General features: G+C 37.2%; 1 protein-coding gene across 1 annotated transcript; it reads right to left on the reverse strand.

The window, feature by feature from the left end:
- Positions 1 to 854: 854 nt before the first annotated feature.
- On the reverse strand, positions 855 to 18,516 carry ssuh2.1 (ssu-2 homolog, tandem duplicate 1). The gene is made up of 12 exons (XM_062416357.1): positions 18,482 to 18,516; positions 9,116 to 9,211; positions 8,942 to 9,026; positions 8,715 to 8,844; positions 7,740 to 7,800; positions 7,187 to 7,311; positions 6,957 to 7,019; positions 6,096 to 6,175; positions 4,267 to 4,359; positions 3,713 to 3,818; positions 2,498 to 2,605; positions 855 to 1,612 (listed from the first exon to the last, which is right to left on the reverse strand). The coding sequence occupies exons 1-12, from the start codon at positions 18,501 to 18,503 to the stop codon at positions 1,478 to 1,480; spliced, it is 1,104 nt and encodes a 367-aa protein (XP_062272341.1). The 5' UTR covers positions 18,504 to 18,516; the 3' UTR covers positions 855 to 1,477.
- Positions 18,517 to 24,058: the final 5,542 nt, after the last annotated feature.

Genomic DNA, 24,058 nt, shown 5'->3' on the forward strand with positions numbered 1-24,058 from the left:
GACACTGAGAGGATTCTCCAACATGTATTTCTTCTCTTGTACGTTTGGTTTTGTAGCAAACATTTCCTGATGTTGGAAATCCTTAATGTTGGACTGTCCAACAGGCACAGATATAACCGATATGATACTGGCTACCACAAAAAAAAAAAAAAAAGAAGCCGGGGCCGCGTTCACAAAAGATCTTAAGGCTAAAAGTTTCTCCTAACAGGCTGAACTCTTGTAAAAAATAAGTGCACTCAGGTTTTTTGTTTTAAGGGTAAATCTGAGAATATTTGAGCTCTTAAAGTCGCTCCTAAGTCTTTGAGAAATGATAGGAATCCATAGGACTCATGAGTCAGGAGAAAAACACAATAACAAACTTTTAAAGTAGGACAGGAAAACAGATCAGACCTGAGTCACTGAATTATTCATCAAACAACAGACTCCAAACTTTAATCTGTTTCTCATTACTGCAAAACAATATCTGTTAATGTGACAAAGTAAAGAAACATCAGCAGCGCTCTGAGATAAGTTCAACAGTAAAATGAGTCATATGTTTGGATCAGGATGCAGATATGACTCAATGTGGCAGCTTTATAACTACATACCCGAGATTCAGAGGAACAACATCACTACAGCAATATTACAACAACAAGTGTTTTAATGTTGTTGTGTTGATTTGATCCCATTTCAGTGTGATACAAACAATAAGTAAAAACACTGTTGTTTCTTAAAGACAGCTCTGGATTAGTGACTATAACATGTTCTTTTCTACAGGATTGGGAAGGAAATTGGAGGCTTCAATAAGTGATCAATAACATTTTCTTTCCTTAGGAACTTAAATCCCAATCTTACACTGATTAGTTTGATGTCTCCTTATGCTTTATATTAAATAACTATAATACATATATGAAGCTGATTTTAAGGTCATTACTGGATGAAGATTTGTCCAATCCACTGTAGAAATAAAACCCTCATAATATGACGTTTTTCGATGCCAAATAGAATCTGCTGGTTTATATTTTCATATATTTAATGTATGAAATATGTGACACAGCTGATAAAATATTTCTGCTTCTGTATGTTGATTGTTTGATTAATTAATAACATTCATATCATTCATGGTGCTGCTGCCTTCTTATCCAGGTCAAGTAGATCTCATTGGGCTTAATAACATAAAATCATAACAAACCTTCTCAGTTACTAAAAGTTGCTTCTCTGTGTAACTAAAAAGACTGAATAGAAAGTTAAGATCTTTTATGAATACGACCCCGGATGTTTGAGATATTTAGAATATGATGTTAAATATGATGTTATAACATTAAGGTTATTTCTACATTCAAAGAGAGGGAGTGTTGGGTTTGCTTCACCTGAACAGCAGACACACTTTCATGTGCTGCTGCTGCTGTGAACGGACGTTTTAGTTTCTCCCTCCTGCCCGACCCTGACTACACATGTCTGGGATCATGGGATGGGATCATGTTACCACGTATGTTACTTATAGAATAGTACACGCAGTGGGATATTTGGCCGTGAAGACTTTGTTCTCTACTCCGTACACAAAGAAGCTGAAGTCTTTTCCGTTGTAAGTGTAATAAGCGTGAGTCAGAGGCACCAACTCGATGGTCTGACGCTGCGGAGAGAAATAAAAGGCAGGTAGACGTCAGTGTCACTCAGTTATTGTATGAAATGCCGTTCTGCTGATAAGGAATGCTGATTGATTGCTGATCATTGTACCAGTATGTTTGTTATCAGTCACACACACCACAGCGATCCATTAAATATGATCCTGGTATCAGCTGAGTGTTGATACTTCTAAAATACACACCTTTTAATCTTAAGCTTTTAATTGACCTTTATTTATTTGATCTATTTATCTTTCTTTTATTCATTTGTTTTAGTTTGTTTTACTACTTGGTCTATTTTTTTATATTATTTCTATATTCTTGATTGTTTTCCCACCTTTTATGTCTGGCTTTACTTCATCACATCTCTCAGTCTAACTATTTGATTCTCTTATTATTCTTATCTTTTAATATCCCAACTTACACTTCTGGTTTTACTCACTTTATTTTATAGTGACTTTATTTATTGTATTTTGAATATTTTACGATCTTTTATTTTTAGACCTCTGGTGTTTCCTCACTGCAGACTCATGAGAGATATGGCAGAACTTCCTCACTTCCTGCTTTTATAACATAATAATTTACTCTCTGCGTTGATTTTGTATTTTGATCTTACTTTTGCGCTAAGTCTCACTTTCTGTTTTTGTTGCCATGGGAACCCTATGATGGGGTATTAGGTAAAACTACGAGAAGACGTCATCACTGGACGACTATTAACTGTCATTTAATTCACTTTCTGTAACACTGTGATTAAAAAGACATATTTTGACACGAAAGTTGTTTATTTCTGTGTGTGTGAAACCATTAACGAGTGTGTGTGTGTGTGTGTGTGAAACCGTTAACGAGTGCGTGTGTGTGTGTGTGAACATGTTAATGAGTGTGTGTGTTCGTACCTGTTGCATGATTCGGCTGTTGGCACTGAAGCGACCAATGTGTTCATTAATCAGTCTTCTAGTAACATCACAGATCTCCTGATCGGGGAAACCCTGGATAGGATACACCTGGGAGGGGACAGAGATTAAAAAATAAGCTTCACTTCAAATACCATATGTAATAATACCATCCTCATTTTCTTATCTAATCGATCCTCATTTGACCTGGAAATCAGTCTGGTCCACCATCATTGAGGACTCTCTTATTTCTGCCCTAAGGATCGAGGATTGAGGACCATGAGACCGTCCTTCACTGAGGCCCTTTACTGGCCCCTTATTAGAATCAGTTATTGATTGGATGCTACAGCTGTTTTAAACCAGAGTGGACAGACAGATAACTTTGATGTGTTCCAGGGCTGCAAAGCAAAGTTGGTTGCACTAGAAATGTGTCCCGAATATAAAGGCCTTTTATTCTATAACAGATTCAACTCAAGTGTATTCCAAGTTGCTCACAATGTACTGTTCACCTCCTGCCTGCCAAAAATCAGACTTTGATGCTGGAAATGATTGCTGCAAAAAGACTCATCTTGATAGAATGGAAATCAAGCTCTCCCCTTTCTTTTCAAAGATGGATGATTGACTTGATTTCAGTCATACAATTGAAAAGACTTAGGTTTTAGAGCACTGACTCAGTTAAGGAATTTTTTGCTATCTGGGACTCACCCTTTGCCGACCTGGATGAGGCCAGAATGGAATGAAACTCAGGTCATTTTTTTCATTGAAAAACTTTAATGAAGAGTTGAGCTGTGTAGTCTAGTATGAAGGCTTCATTAACAGTACTGGAGAGCAATGTTCACTTTCAGCCACCAGGAGGAGCTGTAAGCTTCTGTAAAGCACCTCCACCTTGTGTAGAAGTAGAGTCTGACTCAGTGAATTTTAACCGCTGCCCTCAGCTACTTTGACTCTGTAGTAAAGACCTTACTTAGGAGCAGAATTTATTTCTGAGGGGAACATGAATGTGTGAACCAAATTTCATGTCAATCCCCAAACAGTTTACTCAAAATCACAAATGTAAACCTCATGGTGGAAAAGTTAAAGGATCAGTGGCATCAGTAGGATTCATCCACTGGGAGATAAGAATGTCCTTTCAGTCTCGATCAAACTCGCCTAACTTATGCCCCACTGATGTGTTGTGTCTGATGTGAGTTTTATTATTAAAAGAAGTGTTTTATTTACCAGCACACTCTCGTCGATGAAGAAAGGATCTCCGGTCACCTTCTCAAACTTCTTGTCAGGGAAGTCCGGCTGACGGTCGGGAATGAAATCAGATATGTTGTTCTTCCTACACACAAAGAAACAGAGGTTTGAGTGTGTGTGTGTGTGTGTGTGTACTAGGTATTCCTAATGTTGTGGGGACTTAAATCTGTTCACACAGTTATGTTATGGGGACTCGCCTGTCTTATGGGGACAAAAAGCAAGTCCCCTTAAGGTAAATGATTTATTTTAGGGTGAAGACTTGATTTAAAGTTAATATAAGTTTAGGGTTATGTTAAGTTTAGGATAAGGGTTAAGATTAGGCATGTAGTGGTTATGGTTACGGTTAGGATAAGTGTCCAGTAAATGAATGTAAGTCAATGTAATGTCCCCTGAAGTGATGGAAACATGGTGTGTGTGTGTGTGTGTGTGTGTGTGTGTGTGTGTGTGTGTGTGTGTGTGTGTGTGTGTGTGTGTGTGTGTGTGTGTGTGTGTGTGTGTGTGTGTGTGTGTGCCTGTGTGTAGCTCTGACGTACCATGTCACAGTGAGCTCGATGTAATGCATCAGGTTTTGGCTGCCGTGACAAGCAGAGCAGGTCTTGTAGCCGTGACCGTGGCAGGACATACACCTGGAGGAGGGGGAGACAGATGAATGCAGCAGCTCATTAGTATTTACAGCCTGCTCTCACATCAGTAAAAACATAACGTGGAGGAATTTGTAAAGATGAATTAATGCTGAAGGAAGAGGTCAGAGCTGTCATGGCTGAGACAGGAGATGGGGGAGGAGAGGTGAGAACAGCAGCAAGAATCTGTACGGAAACATAAAGTAGTCACTGAATGACCTGATGAGCATGAAAACTATGAAAATATGCGATTGTCTTCTCAGTCACTACATCTCAAAATAAATAAAGTCTGAGGATCACCAAAGTTACTGCTATTAATCCAGAAGGTTGCATGAATATATGTACATCAGATCTTCAGTCCAGTGGTTGTCCAGTTATCTAAGATGAGTTAAATTATTACTCAGGAGTCCAAATGAACATTAAGTGTGTTTTTCTTGCTGTAATCATTCCTCCTGTTCATACTGACCATTAGAAGATCCCTTCATAATGTTTACAATGGAAGTGATGGAGGACTAAATCCACAGTCCTCCTTCTGTGTTAACATGGATTTAAAAGTTAATCTGAAGCTAATATGAAGCTTCAGTCGTCTGAATGAGTCAAATCTTCATCTTCTATGTTTGAACGTTACAGTGTTTTTAGTATAAAGTCTTTTTGTTACTATACTTCCACCACAGCTCAACAGGGAAACACTAAGAGGGAATCTGATGCTAAAAAGACTGTAAATGTGTCAGATATCACTTGATATGACTAACTCACACTGATGAAGCTCAATAGAAGCTGATCATCTACTTTTAAATGACTGTGTGGAAACACTGTGGATTTAGTCCTGCATCACTTTACATTGAAGCACATTTGAAGATCTTTAAATAGTCAGTATGAACAGGAGGAATGATTACAGAGCCTCAATTTTCATTTGAGCACTTGACAGTTGTTTTGTTGTCTGAAAAGAACAATCATGATACCACATCACAGAACGGGTTTTTTTTTTTTTTTTTTCTGTCATAGACACCTTTTTATTAGCAGTAGAAAGACGGGAGAGACGGGGGTGTGACATGCAGCAAAGGTCCGCCAGCCGGGACTCAAACCGAGGTCCACTGTGTATGTGGCATGTGCTCTTAACCACTCGCGTGTGTGTATGTGTGTGTGTGTGTGTGTGTGTGTTGGAGTATAAAGAACAGAATGACCTGAACCTAAACCCTGACACCTGCAGGATCACTACATCTTCTATTAAACTATTATTGCAACAATTCATAATTTAATATGATTAATGGAATAAATTCACAGTGACAGAGCTATCGGGGTACATCAGACCACATTGGCTAGGAATCACTATTTTACACACTCATCCCCAACACACACACACACACACACCTCGAACCATGTGGGTGGAAAACTAGTCGGTCCACTGAATCACGGCGCTAAATGGATAAGCAGCAGAGTAGCAGCTTGATAAACAGGCTAAAACTCTTCATTCAGTGGACAGAAGAGTCTTTGTGGATTCTGAAAATATAGCGCTAGGTGTTTTTAAACCTGTGTACGTACTCTATACTCTACTCTACAAGCCTTCCCAGAGCTCCTCTCTCACCTCTGGTGGCCTTTCCCGCTACAAGAAGAACAACGCATCTTCCGAGCGGCACGGTGCTTTGTCTTGTTCCGCCTTTGGTACCCTCTGCCATAACAGTGTGAACAACGTTTCTGCAAGACGGAGAAGGAAATTCAGAGAGACAGACCAGGCCCCTCACCTCTTGCGACCTCTGCCGTGACAGGAAGTGCAGCGCTTGTTCCTGGAGCGACCGTGACCGTGACAGAAGGTGCAACGCTTCTGCAAAATGAGACGAGGGTTATAGTATCCAGCACGAGGCACAGAGCTGGCTTCACTTATACCTGCTCATACTCTATTATAGTATATAGTATAGTATAACAAATTATAATCTGAGATTCTGACAATATAGATTAAATAAGCCTATTTAGAGAAAATAGTTATATTATGATAATAAAGTTGTAATATTTTAAGGATATAGTCTATTTCATGAGTTAAGCTAAAAGTTTTACATTTTTATAAATTACAGGAAAAAATGACAATGTTTTAATTCTCAAAACAGCTTTTTCTATTTTTATTTCAACATTATTCTTTACAAAGAAAAGAAGATACAGTATATAGAGACTTATAATGTAATTCTAGATATATTGCTACATTTTCTTGTAATATAATTGTTGTTTTTTTGTTTGTCTGAGCTTTTTCCTGCTCTCTTGTTACCTCCTGTTGAGAATTATTTTTTTTTTTGTAAACATTCGTACAAACCTTTTAAAAATGAAACATTAATACTGTGGATATCATATAACAGAAAGTATGAATAAGACATAATGTAGGCATGTGATTTATCTTTCTGCAGGACTTTGTACATTTCTCAAAAAACTGAACATGTGGCTTTAATCTGAGCTGCAATAATCAGATTACATGTTAAATAAACATGTTAATGAGTGAAATAAGATACTGAGAAACGTAGTGGGTTAACCATGAGTCTGTGGTGTGGATTGATCCCTCCACTCTGTTATCAATCAGGAATCCTTTCAAAGCAAATGATAAAACCAAGAACTCTTACCTGGCCTCTACCATGACACATAACACAGCGAGTTCTTCCACAGCCGTTGCACTTGTGACACAGCTAAAACACACACACACACACACACACACACACACACACAAAATAATTACAAACTATTACAAATATTACTCAAAGATCCATCAGATTCATTAGTGTCTGTTTTTTTAGTTTAACCTATAACTTTCATATTTATAATGAGGTTCTTTGGATAATGTGAGGAGCTGTACCTTTACAAAGGACGAGTGTGGCACGCGGACCCTCTCCACCACGTCAGTGTATCTGGGAGGCAATACCACCGGTACGTCCCACGGAGGAGGACTCATACCGTACTGAGGACCATCAACCGGCTGACCTGATAGATAGATAGATAGATAGATAGATAGATAGATAGATAGATAGATAGATAGATAGATAGATAGATAGATAGATAGATAGATAGATGGATGGATGGATGGATGGATGGATGGATGGATGGATGGATGGATGGATGGATGGATGGATGGATGGATGGATGGATGGATGGATGGATGGTTGGGTGGGTGGGTGGGTGGGTAGATAGATAGATAGATAGATAGATAGATAGATAGATAGATAGATAGATAGATAGATAGATAGATAGATAGATAGATAGATAGATAGATAGATAGATAGATAGATAGATAGATAGATAGATAGATAGATAGATAGATGACTTTGGGTTTCATCAGGTCCATTTTTCCATGAGTTTCTGACTCAATACAAAAGCAAATCTTGTATTGTTAGCTCAGAGTAAATATTTACCGCTGTATGATTCATACTGCCAGGCGCTGGCTCTGCTCTCAGTGTAGGTCTCCAGTCGATACTGCAGAAAGAAGAAGCTTTGGATTCTTTATGTAGTCAATGTAAAAACACATGTTCATATTGTCACACATGCTCGTTTACACCTGACATTAACATGTGTCTCATATGTGGACAGCACTAAATACAAGTGTTACCAACCTCTGAGACACATCATGATACGATCACTCAAACCACCTGCTGAGGTGTTCTGAGACGCATCTGATCACATATCTCAACATATCCACTGTCCCATAGATACAATGACCTCATACAGGAGGAGACAATGGACCGTTTTCTCTTATTTAGGATTTTATTTAAGGTACAAACAACATTTCTGAGTGGCTAGATAGACTGTGTTCCTCATCAACATCATCTTTCTTTTCTATTACATGGGTCTCTCTTACATTGTTTGGGTCTTTTTGTAATGTGGATTAATATGTACATCCACCTGCCAGCATCTCTAAAGCTCTCTAACTAACATGTTAAATCTCCTTTAATGAATAAGAACAACAGGAATATGTGCTGGACTATCTTGTAGTTCAGAGCAGTAACTCTCTGGAGACTCAGCTGTTTTTTTGGCACCTTCATAGTGACGATAAGACTCCAGGAAGTCACGGTGCCCCAGAAACACTCCGACACATAACCCCTCGTTAAGTCACACACTGACCTTTGTTTGAGTACAGATTAAACAAGCTAGTTATGTGTTAATTAGACAAACTGAAAGGTGCTGGTGGGCAGACTTCTTAACCTTTTGGACAGAGCCAAGTGAGTTGTTTTTATGCTGAGCCTCGAGATGACTTTTGTTGTGATTTGGTGTTATATAAATAAAGATTGATTGATTGAGCTAAACTTATAATATAATATAAAGTTCTCCCACGGGGCAGAGCCTGTAGACCTCTGTGTAGATGATCTTTGTAAAGCAGGAAATGCTCCTACCCTGTACACGATGATGGGTTTGAGCTCTTTGAAGGTGAGGTTCCTGGCAGGTTTGGAGCTGTAAGTCCATTTTGATTCCACAAACTTGAGCAGGGCTTCTCTGGCCACATCCTCCGACACCGTGGGGACCCTGAACGAGCAAACAACACATCCTAACTTCATACTTTTGTCCAAAATCTTGAGGGACAGTTTCAATTATTTCGGTCAGTTATTGATGTGTGCGTTACCTGACGTTGGGCACCAAAGTGTTCCTGTCTTGTTCAGGCTGGGGGTTGTAGGCAGGGGGAGGGGGGTACAACGGGTTATCACCCTCTGGACACAAACACACACACACAGACGAGAGATGAGTGATGAGCAGTGAAAAAGGAGAAATGATGAATGAGAACAAAAAGGAGTCTCACCTCCTCCTTTGTGACCCTGGTATCCATGTATGTCTTCCAGCCAGCCAGGAGGGGGCGCCGATGGTCCCTCCTCTGGTATGTTTGGATCAAATGAACCTGAAAAGAGAAATAATGAAGAGGTCCATCATTTACATTATTTATCTTTTTTATTTTTTCATTTAACTTGATTTAAAAATGCTCATGTTTTTTTGTTGACATGATCTTTTTTGTGAGGTGAAAAACAAAAGATAATCAGTTTAGTTTCATAGAGAAGTATGAAGACCATAAAATAATCACATTTGGGAAGCTTTGTTTGTTTGTTTGTTTGTTTAAAAAACTGCTTTAACAATTATTAAATGATAAAACTTGTTGCAAATCAAATTTTCTAATATGATATAAAACTGAAAACATAAATCTCTCATGTTGTCAATGTCAGTTTGATTATAGTGAATTATGTGTTATCAAAATATATATACACATAAAATACACATTCAAAAACATATTTCACCAAAATCAGCAAATACAAGTCTTTACTTCACGTCCACAATTTAACATTTATAAGCAGTTTATAAACAGTTAATAAATAGTTAATAACACAATATAACAGCAGGTATAAGTGTTTATTAATGTTCAGACTGTCAACAACTTCATAACTTTATTATTGTTGACAAACACTACATTAATAAATACTTGTCCTTATATGTTCCTAACTACATTATAGTGTTTAATAACTATAAACCATTTATTCAATGTTTGCATATTTCTTATAAATGATAAATATGAAGACTTAAATAAAGTGCTGACTGTTGCTTTAAGGCACATTTAACAACCTCTCCTTTAAATTCAAAGTTTGTTTCATTATACTTCTTTATTTAATATTTTGATGTAACGTGAGATCATATAAAGTCAAATATAATTATTTTTATTTTTTTAATTAATATAAATGTGTTTCTCTTGTCAACATGCAGCAGAGGGATGAAAGTGTTTCTGTCAGCGAGGCAGGAAGTGAGGACGCATTCTTTAACTGACAGGAAATGAAGTGACAGACGAGACGTTCAGGACACAACAGGTCAGGCTAACATTACTGAAGCCTTCATACCAGATATACACACTACAAGCCACACTAAGAGTCTGGTCCACCAGTAGATGTTAGTGTAGTCTGATATAACCTACAGGACTACTGCCTGTCCTGTTCATTCCACACACACTGACTCACACTAATCACTAGTACACACACCGCCCACCTCCATCACTCCTGGCCGGCTCATGTTATAAACTCAAGCTCAAATCTGTCACTGCTGCATTTAAACACAAGTAATGAGACTAATGAATCGCCAGCGTGTGATTATTATAAACCAATACAAACATTAGAATGATTCATTTATAACTATAAATACATAAATCAGATGAATAACATCAACAGTGAGATTAAAACCTCTCTGAGCTCACAGATAAAGACAGTAAAGATCAAACATTACAGCAGCAACAATTATTTATTAGTTTAATTAATCAACTATTTTGATAATTGATCCTAATTCTGTGGTTCCAGCTGCTTAAATGTGAATATGTTCTGGTGTATTTAATCCTCTGTGACATTAAACTGAATATCTTTGCATCTTTATCTTGCTAGCTGTTGATCTGGACACAAAAAATACACTTAAAGTTGCATCTTTAGCTTTGGGAAACACTGATTGATATTCTTAACCATTTCATAAACCAAAGAACTAATCAGGAACCCTAACCTAACCCTAACCCTAACCCTAACCTAACCCCTCTGGACTACATTCCTGTTTGTGCATTTCTGGTTATTTTAAGCAGCTTTCTTTTACATATCCATCCTCAGCTCTGTGTTTAGGACCTCATATCTTAACCTTTGCCTCGTACACACCTGTCACACCCCTGACTGAACATTCACATAGTTTTACAACCAGTCGGTTCACAGCAGTCCTGTTACAGACCTCCTGGTATTAACATGGGACCTGCACCTGCATGTATTATCTGATCTATGAGCCTTTACTTTTACATCTGGTTGTTTTCACAGCAGCAGAACTCAGTATGAAAATAAGCACAAACAGCATCAGTCACTTCTGTGTGAAGGTAAACTTTTAGTTCATGCTGCTATTTGAAGCTTTTACTGGGCTTGTTTTAGCTGGCAGGAAGAGGTGAAGAGGCTTGGTGACCTTTCAGCTTAATGGAACTATTTCTTATCTGAATGTGATTTGTGATCATGCTGTAATAATAATGCTGATTGTATTACCTGCATGAACTGGTGTCCAGGTATCTTTTATATAACATATCCAGATATAGATGGTTAATTAATTAAAGGTGTAAATGGGGTATGAAGGATCTAACGTGGCTGCGTATCTAATTTATGCTATAATCATGAACATATTCTTCACATAAAGTTCAGTACAACAATACTAATACTATGTACTATTTGTACTATTTTAAAATTATTACTATTGTTATTTTCCATTTTATATTACTTTTTTTTCTCCTGTCTTTTCTTTTTTTAAATTCTTTTTTAACATTGCTTTATGCTCCTTTTAATGTGAAGCACTCAGTGAATGTAGCTGCATTTCTTGTATAAAAAGTGCTATACAAATAAAGTTTTTTATTATTATTATTATTATTATTATTATTATCATTACAACAGTTGCTATTAAGTCAAACTGCTTTTATAGTGACTGTGGATCTAAATCACTGCTTTTATCTTTATTTATCCACCTCAACTAACTTCTTTCTGTTTTTTTATACTTTATTATTTTCACAAATTTTATCAAACACACACAAACCAAATAAATCTCATTTAAGTCTAAGCTGTTAAACCTTGGAGAAAGGAAAAATAAAATGAAATAGAAATAAATAGATAAAAACAATGAGCTTTAAATTAAGGTTCCATTACAGTTTGTTACACTCCTCAGATTCAAGTATTAGATTAGTAGAAATATCCAATCAGTCTAAAAGCTCTGATGTGTAAAACGTTCCCAGTTTATCAGTGACACAATGGGCCCCTCCCATCTTAATCCACACATGTGTGGACAAACTGCGTTAACCACCCAGCAAATACCAAACTACAAACACACCCTGCCTCTCTTCATCTTTGTGTTTTTAAGCTTTATGCTCAGTGGATTCATGTCAATTCAGTAAACACAGCAGGCCTCGACTAGCGCTCGCTCTCCCAGCTCGGAGGTGAAGGTCAAACTCCAGCTCAGCCACGAGTTCATCGTCACGCTCACAAACCCTCCGAGTAGTTAACGTCTGTTTTTACTAGTTTACAACAGCTCAACTCTAACTGATCAATCATGAATTTTAACAGTCTAACATATTGACTATCGCCTCTATTCAGATCACCTTCATTCCCCCAGAGAAATATTTCATGATGATTTATTTGTACAGTCTGAGCCGAGCTGTGATTGTAATCAGCAGACGACTGTTTGTTCATTGGTGGGGATTCCCCGAACTCTCAGTGACTCAGATACACAACTCTATTCAGCAAGTGACTCATACTAACTTAAATGTCAAACACTCTCTCTCTCACACACACACACACACACACACACGCACACACACACACACACACACACACACACACACACACACACACACACTCAGTATAAAGTAATCTCCAGTGATGATGGGGGGGCTTACAGGGACAGAGGCTGAACTGAGGAGCTGCATTAAGAATCAGTATGAAAGTAACACTTTTCATATAAATGTGATTTTAAAGGTTAACATTAGAGACTATAGCTGGGTATCATTCGTTTAAAAAATGATGATAACACCAATCCAAGTACCCTTAAAGTGACACTGATACCAACTGAGTACTTCATTAGATTCCCATTAACACATCCGGTGTAACAGGCGTGTAATGTAGACTCACTTTAGAGCGTTTAGGAGGTATCTTGGCTGCTGAACTGCTAAGCGCGCTAACTCAAATTCACCACGACTTCACCACCACAGACGGGTCGTAGCTGCTGTGGCAGTGGACCAATCACATGTCACATTAAATCCAAGAATGCTTGTGTTGATTGGCTGTGAGCAAGTCCATAACAATAGTCATATTTTCTAGCTCTGGGTGCAAAAAGGATCGATTGCAGGTATCGATTGACAGGAGATTCATCGATACTACTTGGTATCGATTTATTTCGGTTGATACCTTAAAGATATTGAGTACTGATACCCAGCTCTATTACAGACAAATACTAATTATCACTGTGATCAATAACTCACATGAGTGTTTGATAAATACCAGGTGTTGTTTTATACAAATGAGGAACGATTTCAGTGTAATTTATCTTTAAACGGAGGTTACGCTTTGTTACTTTTGACCCCGTGAGTCTGGATTAAATATAGAAAAAACACAACTAATAAAAACTTAAACTGTTTATATTATTCTTGTTTTTATGATGTTTTTATGTCTTAATAAAAAAAATGTAAATTTCAAGTACAAGTATAGTAGAGTATAACTTTTAAGGAACATTAAACAGTACAGCAGTATGAACACCTTTATTACTGAGATGAATTCTCTTTTTTGACTGGTCGTGACAGACACATCAGACTGTACACGCCTCGAGAGACCAGCGCAGACAAAATAGACACTGACCCACACTTCCCCACAGACACAACACACTCCTCATCCTGGTTGTGGGAAACTGTGGCTGCAGAGGTCTGATCAGAGCAGAGCCGACAGTGTCACACAGTGTCACCACAGAAGAAGAAGAATCAGCTGTTCCTATCGTCCTGATAATCAGTCCTGACAGTTAAACCTGACTTGCTTCTATAGTAGATAATAATTAACTAATTAACTCATAAAATCACTTTTTTTGGGGAGCATCACACTTGCCCCAACATATAAAAATGTTTCCTGACATTTCTAAAAAAAACAGTGTAGTTAGGGCTGCACAATTAATCGAATTTTAATCGCAATCTCGATTTTAGCTTCCCACGATCAAATTAACGTGATCGAGCGATATTGAAAAAGCGTCCTCTGTTCATAGAGCGCTCTGCATCAAAGCATTTTTTCCACTGCAAAGCAAATCATATATACGTAATATATGTCTATGCTGCGCGGTGCAGGGAGCAGCTCTGATTGGCTCACGCAGGCACGTGATCAGACAGTGGTCTAAGGAGCGCTTGATTTGCTTTGCAGTGGAAAGAACTCTATATCACTCTTTGCATATGATATGTTCTTAACATCACTCGAATAGAATATTGAAAGCTCTTGTGAATGTCGGCATGCAGCGAATATTCGATTAGTCAACCATGAAAAATGGACTCATACGCGCAATTGTGGCATAAAATGGTCTTAAGATGATAATAATATCATTTATCGTGATTATTTCTGAGAGAATATATCGTCCAACAAAAGTAGTTTGATCGTGACAGGACTTCTCAGGCTCTAATCAGCTGTTAGTATCAAAGGAACCAAATGGAGTTTATATAATACTTCTTATCTTTTATAATATTAAACATATTCAAGCTTTGACTTCCTTTGCTGAAGTTGAGCATCAGCATCAGCAAAAATAATCTCACAATATACTGAGTAATGAAAAGTTTCGCCACAACAATGTAATATTACATAAATACATACAATAGCTCCTTGATTAGGACGCTTCCGAGGCTCCACGCAGCTAATAGACATGTGCGTCACGATTTTATCCAACACAAACCTTTTCTATGCCACAGCCAGCGTTTCACTGCTTCTCATTCTGCTCCTGTTTTCTTGGAGCTGCACGCCAGATAAAAATACATCAGAGTCGGTGCGCTTATGTCACGCTGCACACAATACCTTCTGTCTGAGGGATAAAAATACCAGCGAGAAGGTGTTTCCCACCCCGAAAAGATCTGGACGGAGATGGACCGAGTGTGAGAACAGCGTGGAGGGAGGCAGATAGAGACTCATTAAGAGAAGGAAGAATAAAAAAAAAGTGAAGCAAGGGAGGGAGAGTTGGAGAAGGAATGTGAGTGGTGGAAAAAAAAGGAGAGGAAACAAAAGCCAGTCTGATTACAGAGGCTTTAACTGGACAATGCATCCAAAATACTCCAGCTGACCTGCTGCACTTCAGGAGCTCTTTTGTTCATCTGTAGACTTTGTAAAAATCAGTTTATGATTAAAATGCTCAGTTTTTATGCTCCACAGACTCTCAGCTCCTTTAAATCACGGCTGAAGACTTTGCTGTATGCTGTTGCTTTTTATTAAATCCAAATATTAGAGTTAATATCTCACACTGCCATGTCACTTTTATTCTCTTGTTTTTATCTGTTTTATTCTACTTTGGTTTAATTTTATTTCCAATTTAACACTTTTAAATCGTGTTTGTGTTGCTTTTATATGCTGTCTTAATGTATTTTATGTCTTATATTAAAGCACTTTGAATTTTGTGTGAACAATAGATCAAACATTTACTTCTACTCTGACCCTCTAAACTTCATTGACAAGTCAACGAGACACAGGAAATTATTTCAATTACTGTTTCAGCCACAATAAAAACTAACAGATGGTTTGATACTGTGACCAGCAACTAGAGCCCGACCCATATATCATTCTGCTTATTATATTCCCAGAGAAGTTTACCGTTTCAGTGCACTGATGTCATTTTATACCATAAAGTTTATTGTTAAACTGTAACATATCATACCTTCATTACATTTAAGGGATCATTTCAGACTTTTTAAGGATGTAACAGTTTGTGTGTTAAGCGATGATTAGTGATGGGAATTGATACGATTTTATTGATATCAGTGCCATTATGGATTCTGCTTATCGATTCAATACCTTATTGATTCCTGATCAATCCTGTCTGTGGAAAAAAGTTGGCCTACACGTTTTCAGTGACTCCGCTCAGAAGTGTTTTATTATCTCCTGTTTATCACTGACCTGCATACTGATGAATACATGAAACATAACTGGTAGATAAGATAAGTGGTCATTACTGTCCAACACAGTGAGCAGCTGCAACGTTGTTGAGGTGAGACAGACTGAGCATCGGGTTAGCTTATTCATCTCAGAGTAGGTTTAAGTTGTTTCATGCTGCAGTGTGTGTTGATCAGCTGCTCTCGTTTCTTACTTCCGCAAGTTTACAGTAAACTTCACGTTCATCTCACAAAAGTAATTATTTATTCATTAAATGAAAAAATGAAAACATGTTTGCAACCGCTGCTTTTTTAAAAGATGAACTACAGCTGAAGATAACGTTAGCATGTCGCAGTCTGGAGGCTGCACTGCCCTCACTGATGATTACCGCTCTGCCAACACGCCTGAGCATCAATAAGAGGAATCCATAAGCTCAGAGGCTTATGATCCTGATGGTTCAGACAATTTGGAAACAGTTCCAAACTGAACCGGTCTTGATTCTCATCCCTAGCGATGATGCGTTCAGAAGCGATTCAGAGCAACGATAAACATATTTGATTTCCATCGTGGTCGGACAACACCATAAATCTCACCCATAAATCAACATAAAACAGCTGTCGGCTTGTTTTCCTTTCCCACTGCAGCACAACTCCACTGTTCCAACAAGCCATTAGTGGATGTTTACATTTTTCAACCATTACACCCACACTACTAACAAGTATTGTGTGTGTATCCAGTCTGAGATATCTGATTCTTATTGTCTAAAAACTAAAACACGTCACATCATGTTACTTCGTTTAGCTCCAAGAACTAATAACAGTGATCATGTTTTCAGTCTCTGAGAGTAGTTCTGTGTCTCAACCTCTGGACATTGTAAAGAAGTTCAGTAGAAGTCCAGAGGTTGTGAATGCAGCAGCTACAGTACTACATTCCTGCACATGCTCAGTAGTGTCTGATTACACAGAACTACTCTCAGAGACTGAAAACATGATCACTGTTATTAGTCTTTGGAGCCGTTTCAAACTAACGTGACCGCTGCACTGGGTGACATGTTCCTTCATTATGGAGAGTTTGTGTAGTTTTTGGACAACAACAGTAATAAGATATATCAGACTTCAGATAACAAGCAAACTGAAGACGTTAATGAGGCCTCTGAGAAACTGAAGTGATTATTAATTACGATAATGAAATGAATTGTTAGTAGCATCCTTATGATAGCTTCCTCTAAACTCTGCACTGGGAACCACAAACATAAACTTTGATTGTGATGACACATTAAAAAAACACCTTAAAGTCACTGTACTGCTGACAGGAATATAATAATATCCAGTGGTGAAAGAAGTACTCAGGTCCTTTACTTAAGTAAAAGTAATAATACAGCAATGTAAAAGTCCACTACACTACATACTGCTCTTTTTAAGACCTGTTGTTGTTGTATTTATAAAGCTTGTTATATTATCCATTGAGTCATATCTGCATCTGAAAAGTAACTAAAGCTGTTAAATAAATGTAGTGGAGTAGAAAGTACAATATTTCCCTCTGAGATGTAGAAAGTAGCATCACATGGAAATACTACAGTAAAGTACAAGTACCTCAAACTGTACTACAGTAAAGTACAAGTACCTCAAACTGTACTACGGTGAAGTACAAGTACCTCAAACTGTACTACAGTAAAGTACAAGTACCTCAAACTGTACTACAGTAAAGTACAAGTACCTCAAACTGTACTACAGTAAAGTACAAGTACCTCAAACTGTACTACAGTCAAGTACAAGTACCTTAAACTGCACTACAGTCAAGTACAAGTACCTCAAACTGTACTACAGTCAAGTACAAGTACCTCAAACTGTACTACAGTCAAGTACAAGTACCTCAAACTGTACTGAAGTAAAGTACAAGTACCTCAAACTGTACTACAGTAAAGTACAAATACCTCAAACTGTACTACAGTAAAGTACAAGTACCTCAAACTGTACTGCAGTAAAGTACAAATACCTCAAACTGTACTACAGTAAAGTATAAGTACCTCAAACTGTACTGCAGTAAAGTACAAGTACATCAAACTGTACTACAGTAAAGTACAAGTACCTCAAACTGTACTGCAGTAAAGTACAAATACCTCTAACTGTACTACAGTAAACTACAAGTACCTCAAACTGTACTACCGTAAAGTACAAGTACTTCAAACTACTAAAGTAAATGTAGTGCGTTACTTTCCACCACTGGTAATAACATGAGAAACTGAACACCAGTATTTCTCAGGAGTTACAGGTATATTTAAATCAGTGTTTGTCAGTAAAAACAACCTGCAGTAAATACAATGTAATAACATATAAATATCACATTAATTACACTGACTGTTACTCCAGTTAAATAACCGTTAATGAACTTCATTACAGTTAAACAGCCGTTAACAGTGTTATTTTACACCCGGTTTAACGTTTCTCCCGTTAAACGTTAGTTCATACTGGTGAAGCAGCAGGTAAACTGTTTCTCTCTGTAAGTATTTACTATTTATTTAACTTTCTTACCCAGCTCTTCCTCTTTGTCCATTCCTCCGCTGATGTTTCTGTCGCTCCGACTGAAGCTCAGGAGCAGCTGCGCCTGCGCAGTTCGAGACGTTCAGCTCCCACTTCCGGTTATGATTATAATAATAAAAGCATATTGTTGAGATTGAACACTGCACATAAACAAATAATGATGTAAGTATGTAGGTATATACTGTCAGTGAGTTTATGTTAATATAATAAATAAAATATAAATTCATGTGTGAATCTCTCAGGGCTTTTTTAAAACTAAATTTAAAAAAAAGGATATGCTACAAGTAAATAGATGTAAAAGTCCTGCTATCAAGTGTTTTTGCCAAATATGCAGTGGTGTTTGTAGCTTGTATGGGTGAACCCCCTTTCAGTGTGGTTGGATAATAAAATAAATCCGAAATTCAATGAAAAAAGCAGGTCTGAAATAAGGAGTTCATAAAAATGACTTAACAGCAGAAGATGTGTTCACTTCCCCGTTGTTCTACAGCTGAGAGGCCCGAACACAAAAGGCCCTGAGACATGAGACACAGTGTTACACTGCATCTGGTGACCCGTCAAATTCTGTGACCTGCAATACTGAAGCAAGTACTCAGAACCAAGATCCAGATCTATATCAGAAGTATCATTACTACAATATGGAAAATATTTGATTACAAGTAGTCCTAGTACTACTAACTACTATTTTCCAGAAAATTGGGCACAGCAAGGCCTCAAATTTTATGTTTTGTAGGTTTTAGTTCTACACATTTTCATATTTTTTCTCATATGCTCATTTTCTTTTTGCAGATGTATAAGTCATTTTGAGTATCCACTTGTTTACAATGAATACATGGTATATTGTTATCTTTTATTCATATACTGGGTGGTAGAACAGGTGTTTGTTACCTTAATGTAAACTCGGCTGAGGAACAGAACTGGAAAGATCAGGTCAGACTGCACACATCCTGGACAAAGTCTTTTTGACAAAACTTATACTTTTACTTTGACGTCTCATCTCTAGACTTCCTGCCCCGCCTGGTGTGTGTGTGTGTGTGTGTGTGTGTGTGTGTCTGTGTGTGTGTGTGTGTGTGTGTGTGTGTGTGTGTGTGTGTGTGTGTGTGTGTGTGTGTGTGTGTGTGTGTGTGTGTGTGTTTGATGCAGCTGCTGGCCGCGCCCACTGTGTCTCAATTATTTACATACAAAACCTCCAGAAATAATGACAGTAATGAAAACAATAAGACAAAAAAACTATTAAAGCATGCAGCTTTTGCACATTTAGCATTTAGTGATTAACTTGAGTTTCCAGAGTGTGTAAAGAGGAGTCAGAGTTATTAGTATTCACTGACTCCTTGTTGACCTGAAACAACTCTGCAGTTAATTAAAGATGGTTGTGTCTTTACTTTGAAATCAGTCAGTTGAATTAAAAGAATGAGAGTGACTGAAGACAAAGAGCCAAAAATAACCTGTATAATTATTAACTGGCAGCTGACTCTTTGAAATAACATCTGACAGCTGAACTTATTCCTGTGGGACTTTCATATCTTCCATGTTTTTGTTTTGTTTTGTTTTTTCCCTCCTCAACTTTATTGATAACATTGAAATAACAACACAGTAACATACAGGGCCTATAAGTATTCACCCTCTTGAATGTTTTCCTCTTTTATTGCTTTTATAAATTGAATCGAGGTCAATATAATTTGGCTTTTAAAAGAAATAATTGACAAAAAACAACTCTTTAATGTCAAAATGAAAACAGATTTCTACAAAGTAATGTTAATAAATAAAAAATATATCATGTAAAATGAGTGATTGCATAAATATTCACCCCCTTTAATAATAATAATAATAATAATAATAATAATAATAATAATAACAACAATAATAATAATAATAATAATAATGCATTTTATTTAAAGGCACCTTTCAAAGCACCCAAAGACACCTTACACACATAACACAACTACAACAGTACATCAAACAATATAAATCAGGTAACATTGATGTGGAAGTTTTGCAATTTTGCAAAGATAGATAAATAATTATGAATATGACTACATAGTGCAATAGTACAATAAAGAATAAAAGAGAATGTGATTGCATAGTTAGTGTGAGACAGAGTATGCGATATAAGTGCGTTTTCAGGCGGGATTTAAAGGTGGAGACAGTGACAGCCTTTAAAGTGACTGACCTAATTCAGTGGAGGTCCAGCCAATTGGTGCTAGTAGTCGACGAATAGTGAAATGGAGATCACCCGAGTGCAGTGATTGTGTCTCAAGTGATTGTAGTATAAAGACACCTGTGTCTGGAAGGTCCAGTCCAGTTACTGGTTCATCAGTATTCCTGCTACAATTGCACCATGAAGACAAAATAACACTCCAAGAAGTGAGGGGATGGACGAACATCCCCTGGAGTTCAGTTAAATCCATCATTCAGAAATTAAGGAATATGGCACATGTGTAAATCTGCATAGAGCAGGCCATCATCACAAACTGAGAGACTGTGCAAGAAGGAGACTGGTGAAGGAGGCCACCAACACACCTGTGAATAGTCTGAAGGAGTTAAAAGCTTCAGCAGCTGAGGTGAGAGAGACTCTGCATACAACTGTTGCTTTATGGGAGAGTGGCAAAGAGAAAGCCACTATTGAAGAAAACTCATATTAAAGTTCACCCAAAGGCATGTGGGAGACTCCAAGGCCAACTGGAAGAAGGTTCCTTGGTCTGATGAGACCAAATTGAGTTTTTTAGGATCACACCAAACACTGCACATCACCACAAATACATCATCCCCACCGTGAAGCATGGTGGTGGCAGCATCATGCTGTGGGGAAGCTTCTCATCAGCAGACCCTGGGAGGCTTTTAAAGGTAGAGGGTAAAATAAATACAGCAGAAATCCTGGAGGACAATCTGATTCAGTCTGCAAGACAACTGAGACGAGGGAGAAGATTTATTTTCCAGAAAGACCATGACCTGAAGCATACAGCGAAAGTTACACAGAAATGGTTTAAATACAACAAGGTGAATGTTCTGGAGTGGCAGAGTCAAAGTCCAGACCTCAATCCAATAAAGTGTTTGTTACTGGACTTGAGCAACCTGTAAGGGTTTGAGTAAGTTTTGCAAAGAAGAATGGAGTAAACTTGCAGTGTCCAGATGTGATAGCCCGATTGAGATTTATCCACACAGACCAGGCAGGGAGTTCCGGTCCTCTGAAATGAGGCCAACACGGAAGTAACTTAAAACTGCATTCTATCAAAAGGCCACCAGGGGGCGACCGTTTTGGTGTCAAAAGGACTTCCGTCTCTATACAAGTCAATGGAGAATTCACCAACTTCTCACTTGATTTCTAACCTCAGTAAACGTTTTCAAAATGTGTGTATGGTCTCAATCGCTAGTTTAAAGCCTTCTTCAATGCAGTATGATGTTCATTTGGGACATTTTGGCCTCCCTGATTTTATATTTGACGATAAAGCAGGGTATGCACAGTCTATGACACAGACACAAAGGTGCATCTACTAAATACTGACTTGAAGGGGGTGAATATTTATACATTCACTTATTTCATATTATATATTTTTAATTAATTGACATTACTTTGTAGAAATCTGTTTTCACTTTAACATTAAAGAGTTGTTTTTTGTCAATTCTTTTTTTCAAATTATATTGACCATGATTCAATTCATGAAGCAATAAAACACATCCAAGGGTGTGAATACTTTTTATAGGAACTGTTCACAAGTGTGAAGAACAAAAGAGGAAACAGTGAATTTAAATTTGATTTTTAAATGAGAATTTTGACAACTACACATAACACACAGTCATAAATGTGTTTAAAATCATGTTCGATTCTTTTTCATTAAGACTCATATAATACATGTTTTATATAAGCCTTATCTCTCACCTTTTCTCTAGTTTTTAATTCACAAACACAAAGACCAACTATTGTAACAGAGATATTTTATTTTAAAAAGCACACAGCAAACAGCAGAATAATGGCTCAATAACTGTAACATGATATAATAATATAGGATGAATTTCAGTGGTACAGAAAGTTAAAAGTTTCAGGTTTACGAGGCCTTTAGCCTGAGTAAAAAGATGATGCTTACTTTGTACACCTGAAAACTAATTAGCTCTGTTCATAATTTACCACTTAAGCTACATTTTAAATGAAGTAACAGCAGTTCATTACAGATTATATCAAACAATACACATTTGTCAACTAAAAAATAAAATAAATGTGAAAAGCAAAAATACAGAAAGTAAATATTGTGACTGCAGTTTATACAGCTCCAAACTCTGATAACTTGAAATGTACTTTCTGTTGTTAACACACGCTTATTCATAATATTAAAAAAAATCACATTTTATATGATTTTAGCTGCAAAATATTCACATTGATTCAAAGCTTAACAGCAGGTTTTATTTCAGTGCAGTCAGACTCAGTGAGGATCTTTAAGAGCAGTATGATAATATTTGATAAATGGATGCATTTATATGGTGCTTTTATCCAGCGTGCTTTAAAATGTTCCTCTCATTCACTCATTAACACTCACAAACACACTGATGGCAGCCAGCTACCATGCAGGCTGCAGGTCTGAACATCAGGAGTCATTTGGGGTTCAGTGTTTAGTTCTAGGACACTTTGACATGATGACAGGAGCAGAAGGGATCCAACCGGACGACCGCTGGCACACATTTCTACTTTATATCTTAAAGTCTGAGTGACTATGATGGTTGTTTATTTCAGCTGAGGATCAGAGATCAAATGTAGTCCATCACAACTACAACAGTTCTCAGTATTCATTGAGGTTTTCTTAACCTGTACAAACTGTTCAGGATCAAATTTGACTCATTGTTTCATTTGAGAGCTGTAAAAACACCATATATACATTTCCTTTAGCTGAACTTTTCCTAACATGACCCACAGTTTACAAAAATGGAAATAAAATGCTTTTTTTTAATCTTTGAAGCTGATACATATCTTATATAAGCAAATGTACACGTTTGACCTGTGCTAATTAAAAAAAAAAAAAAAAATGTTGTATTCATCATATTCTTTAAAACATTCTCCTGGATCATAAAACAGTGATTGTGAATGTCTTTTTCTATAAGATTAATCAAACATTAATTAATGACTGATGGGGTAATTATGAATGAGAATAGATGTAGAGACTAATGAGTCAGAATATGAGCAGTATGTAAAGGGTTAATAATGTTATAATGATCAAGCTACAGGTGACATTATAAAGGGTTTAATGTGTTCTGAGCTGCAGCCTGAAATCCTCAGTCAGAGTCTCCTGGTCGTTTCCAGCTGATTGTTCAGAGTCACTGGACTGTTTCTGGTCTGAGACTCTTAAACATCAGAACATCAGTTCGATCTTTGAAATCCTTCCTAAAAACTCACTTTCAGAAGATCTTCTCCTAGTTTGCTCCTTTTAACTTGACCCTTATAATTCTGCTGTATTTGGTATTTTATTGTTTTATTTTAAATGATTGATTGATTATCCTGCTTTACTACCCCATTGTCAATTTTTCTATTTTTCACTGTTTATTTTTAAAGCCCCAAATTATAAATGATAAACAGCCTCAGGTGAG

The sequence above is a fragment of the Scomber scombrus genome, chromosome 3 (genome assembly GCF_963691925.1).
Source record: "Scomber scombrus chromosome 3, fScoSco1.1, whole genome shotgun sequence".
NCBI classification, from domain to species: Eukaryota; Metazoa; Chordata; class Actinopteri; order Scombriformes; family Scombridae; genus Scomber; species Scomber scombrus.

Coding starts and splice junctions, on each gene's coding strand:
- ssuh2.1 (XM_062416357.1), bottom strand. CDS start 18,503: ATGGACAAAGAGGAAGAGCTGG. Junction 7,801..8,714: donor AACCCATCATCGTGTACAGG/GTAGGAGCATTT, acceptor TTCTTTCTGCAG/TATCGACTGGAGACCTACAC. Junction 2,606..3,712: donor TCATCGACGAGAGTGTGCTG/GTAAATAAAACA, acceptor GTCCCCTCCCAG/GTGTATCCTATCCAGGGTTT.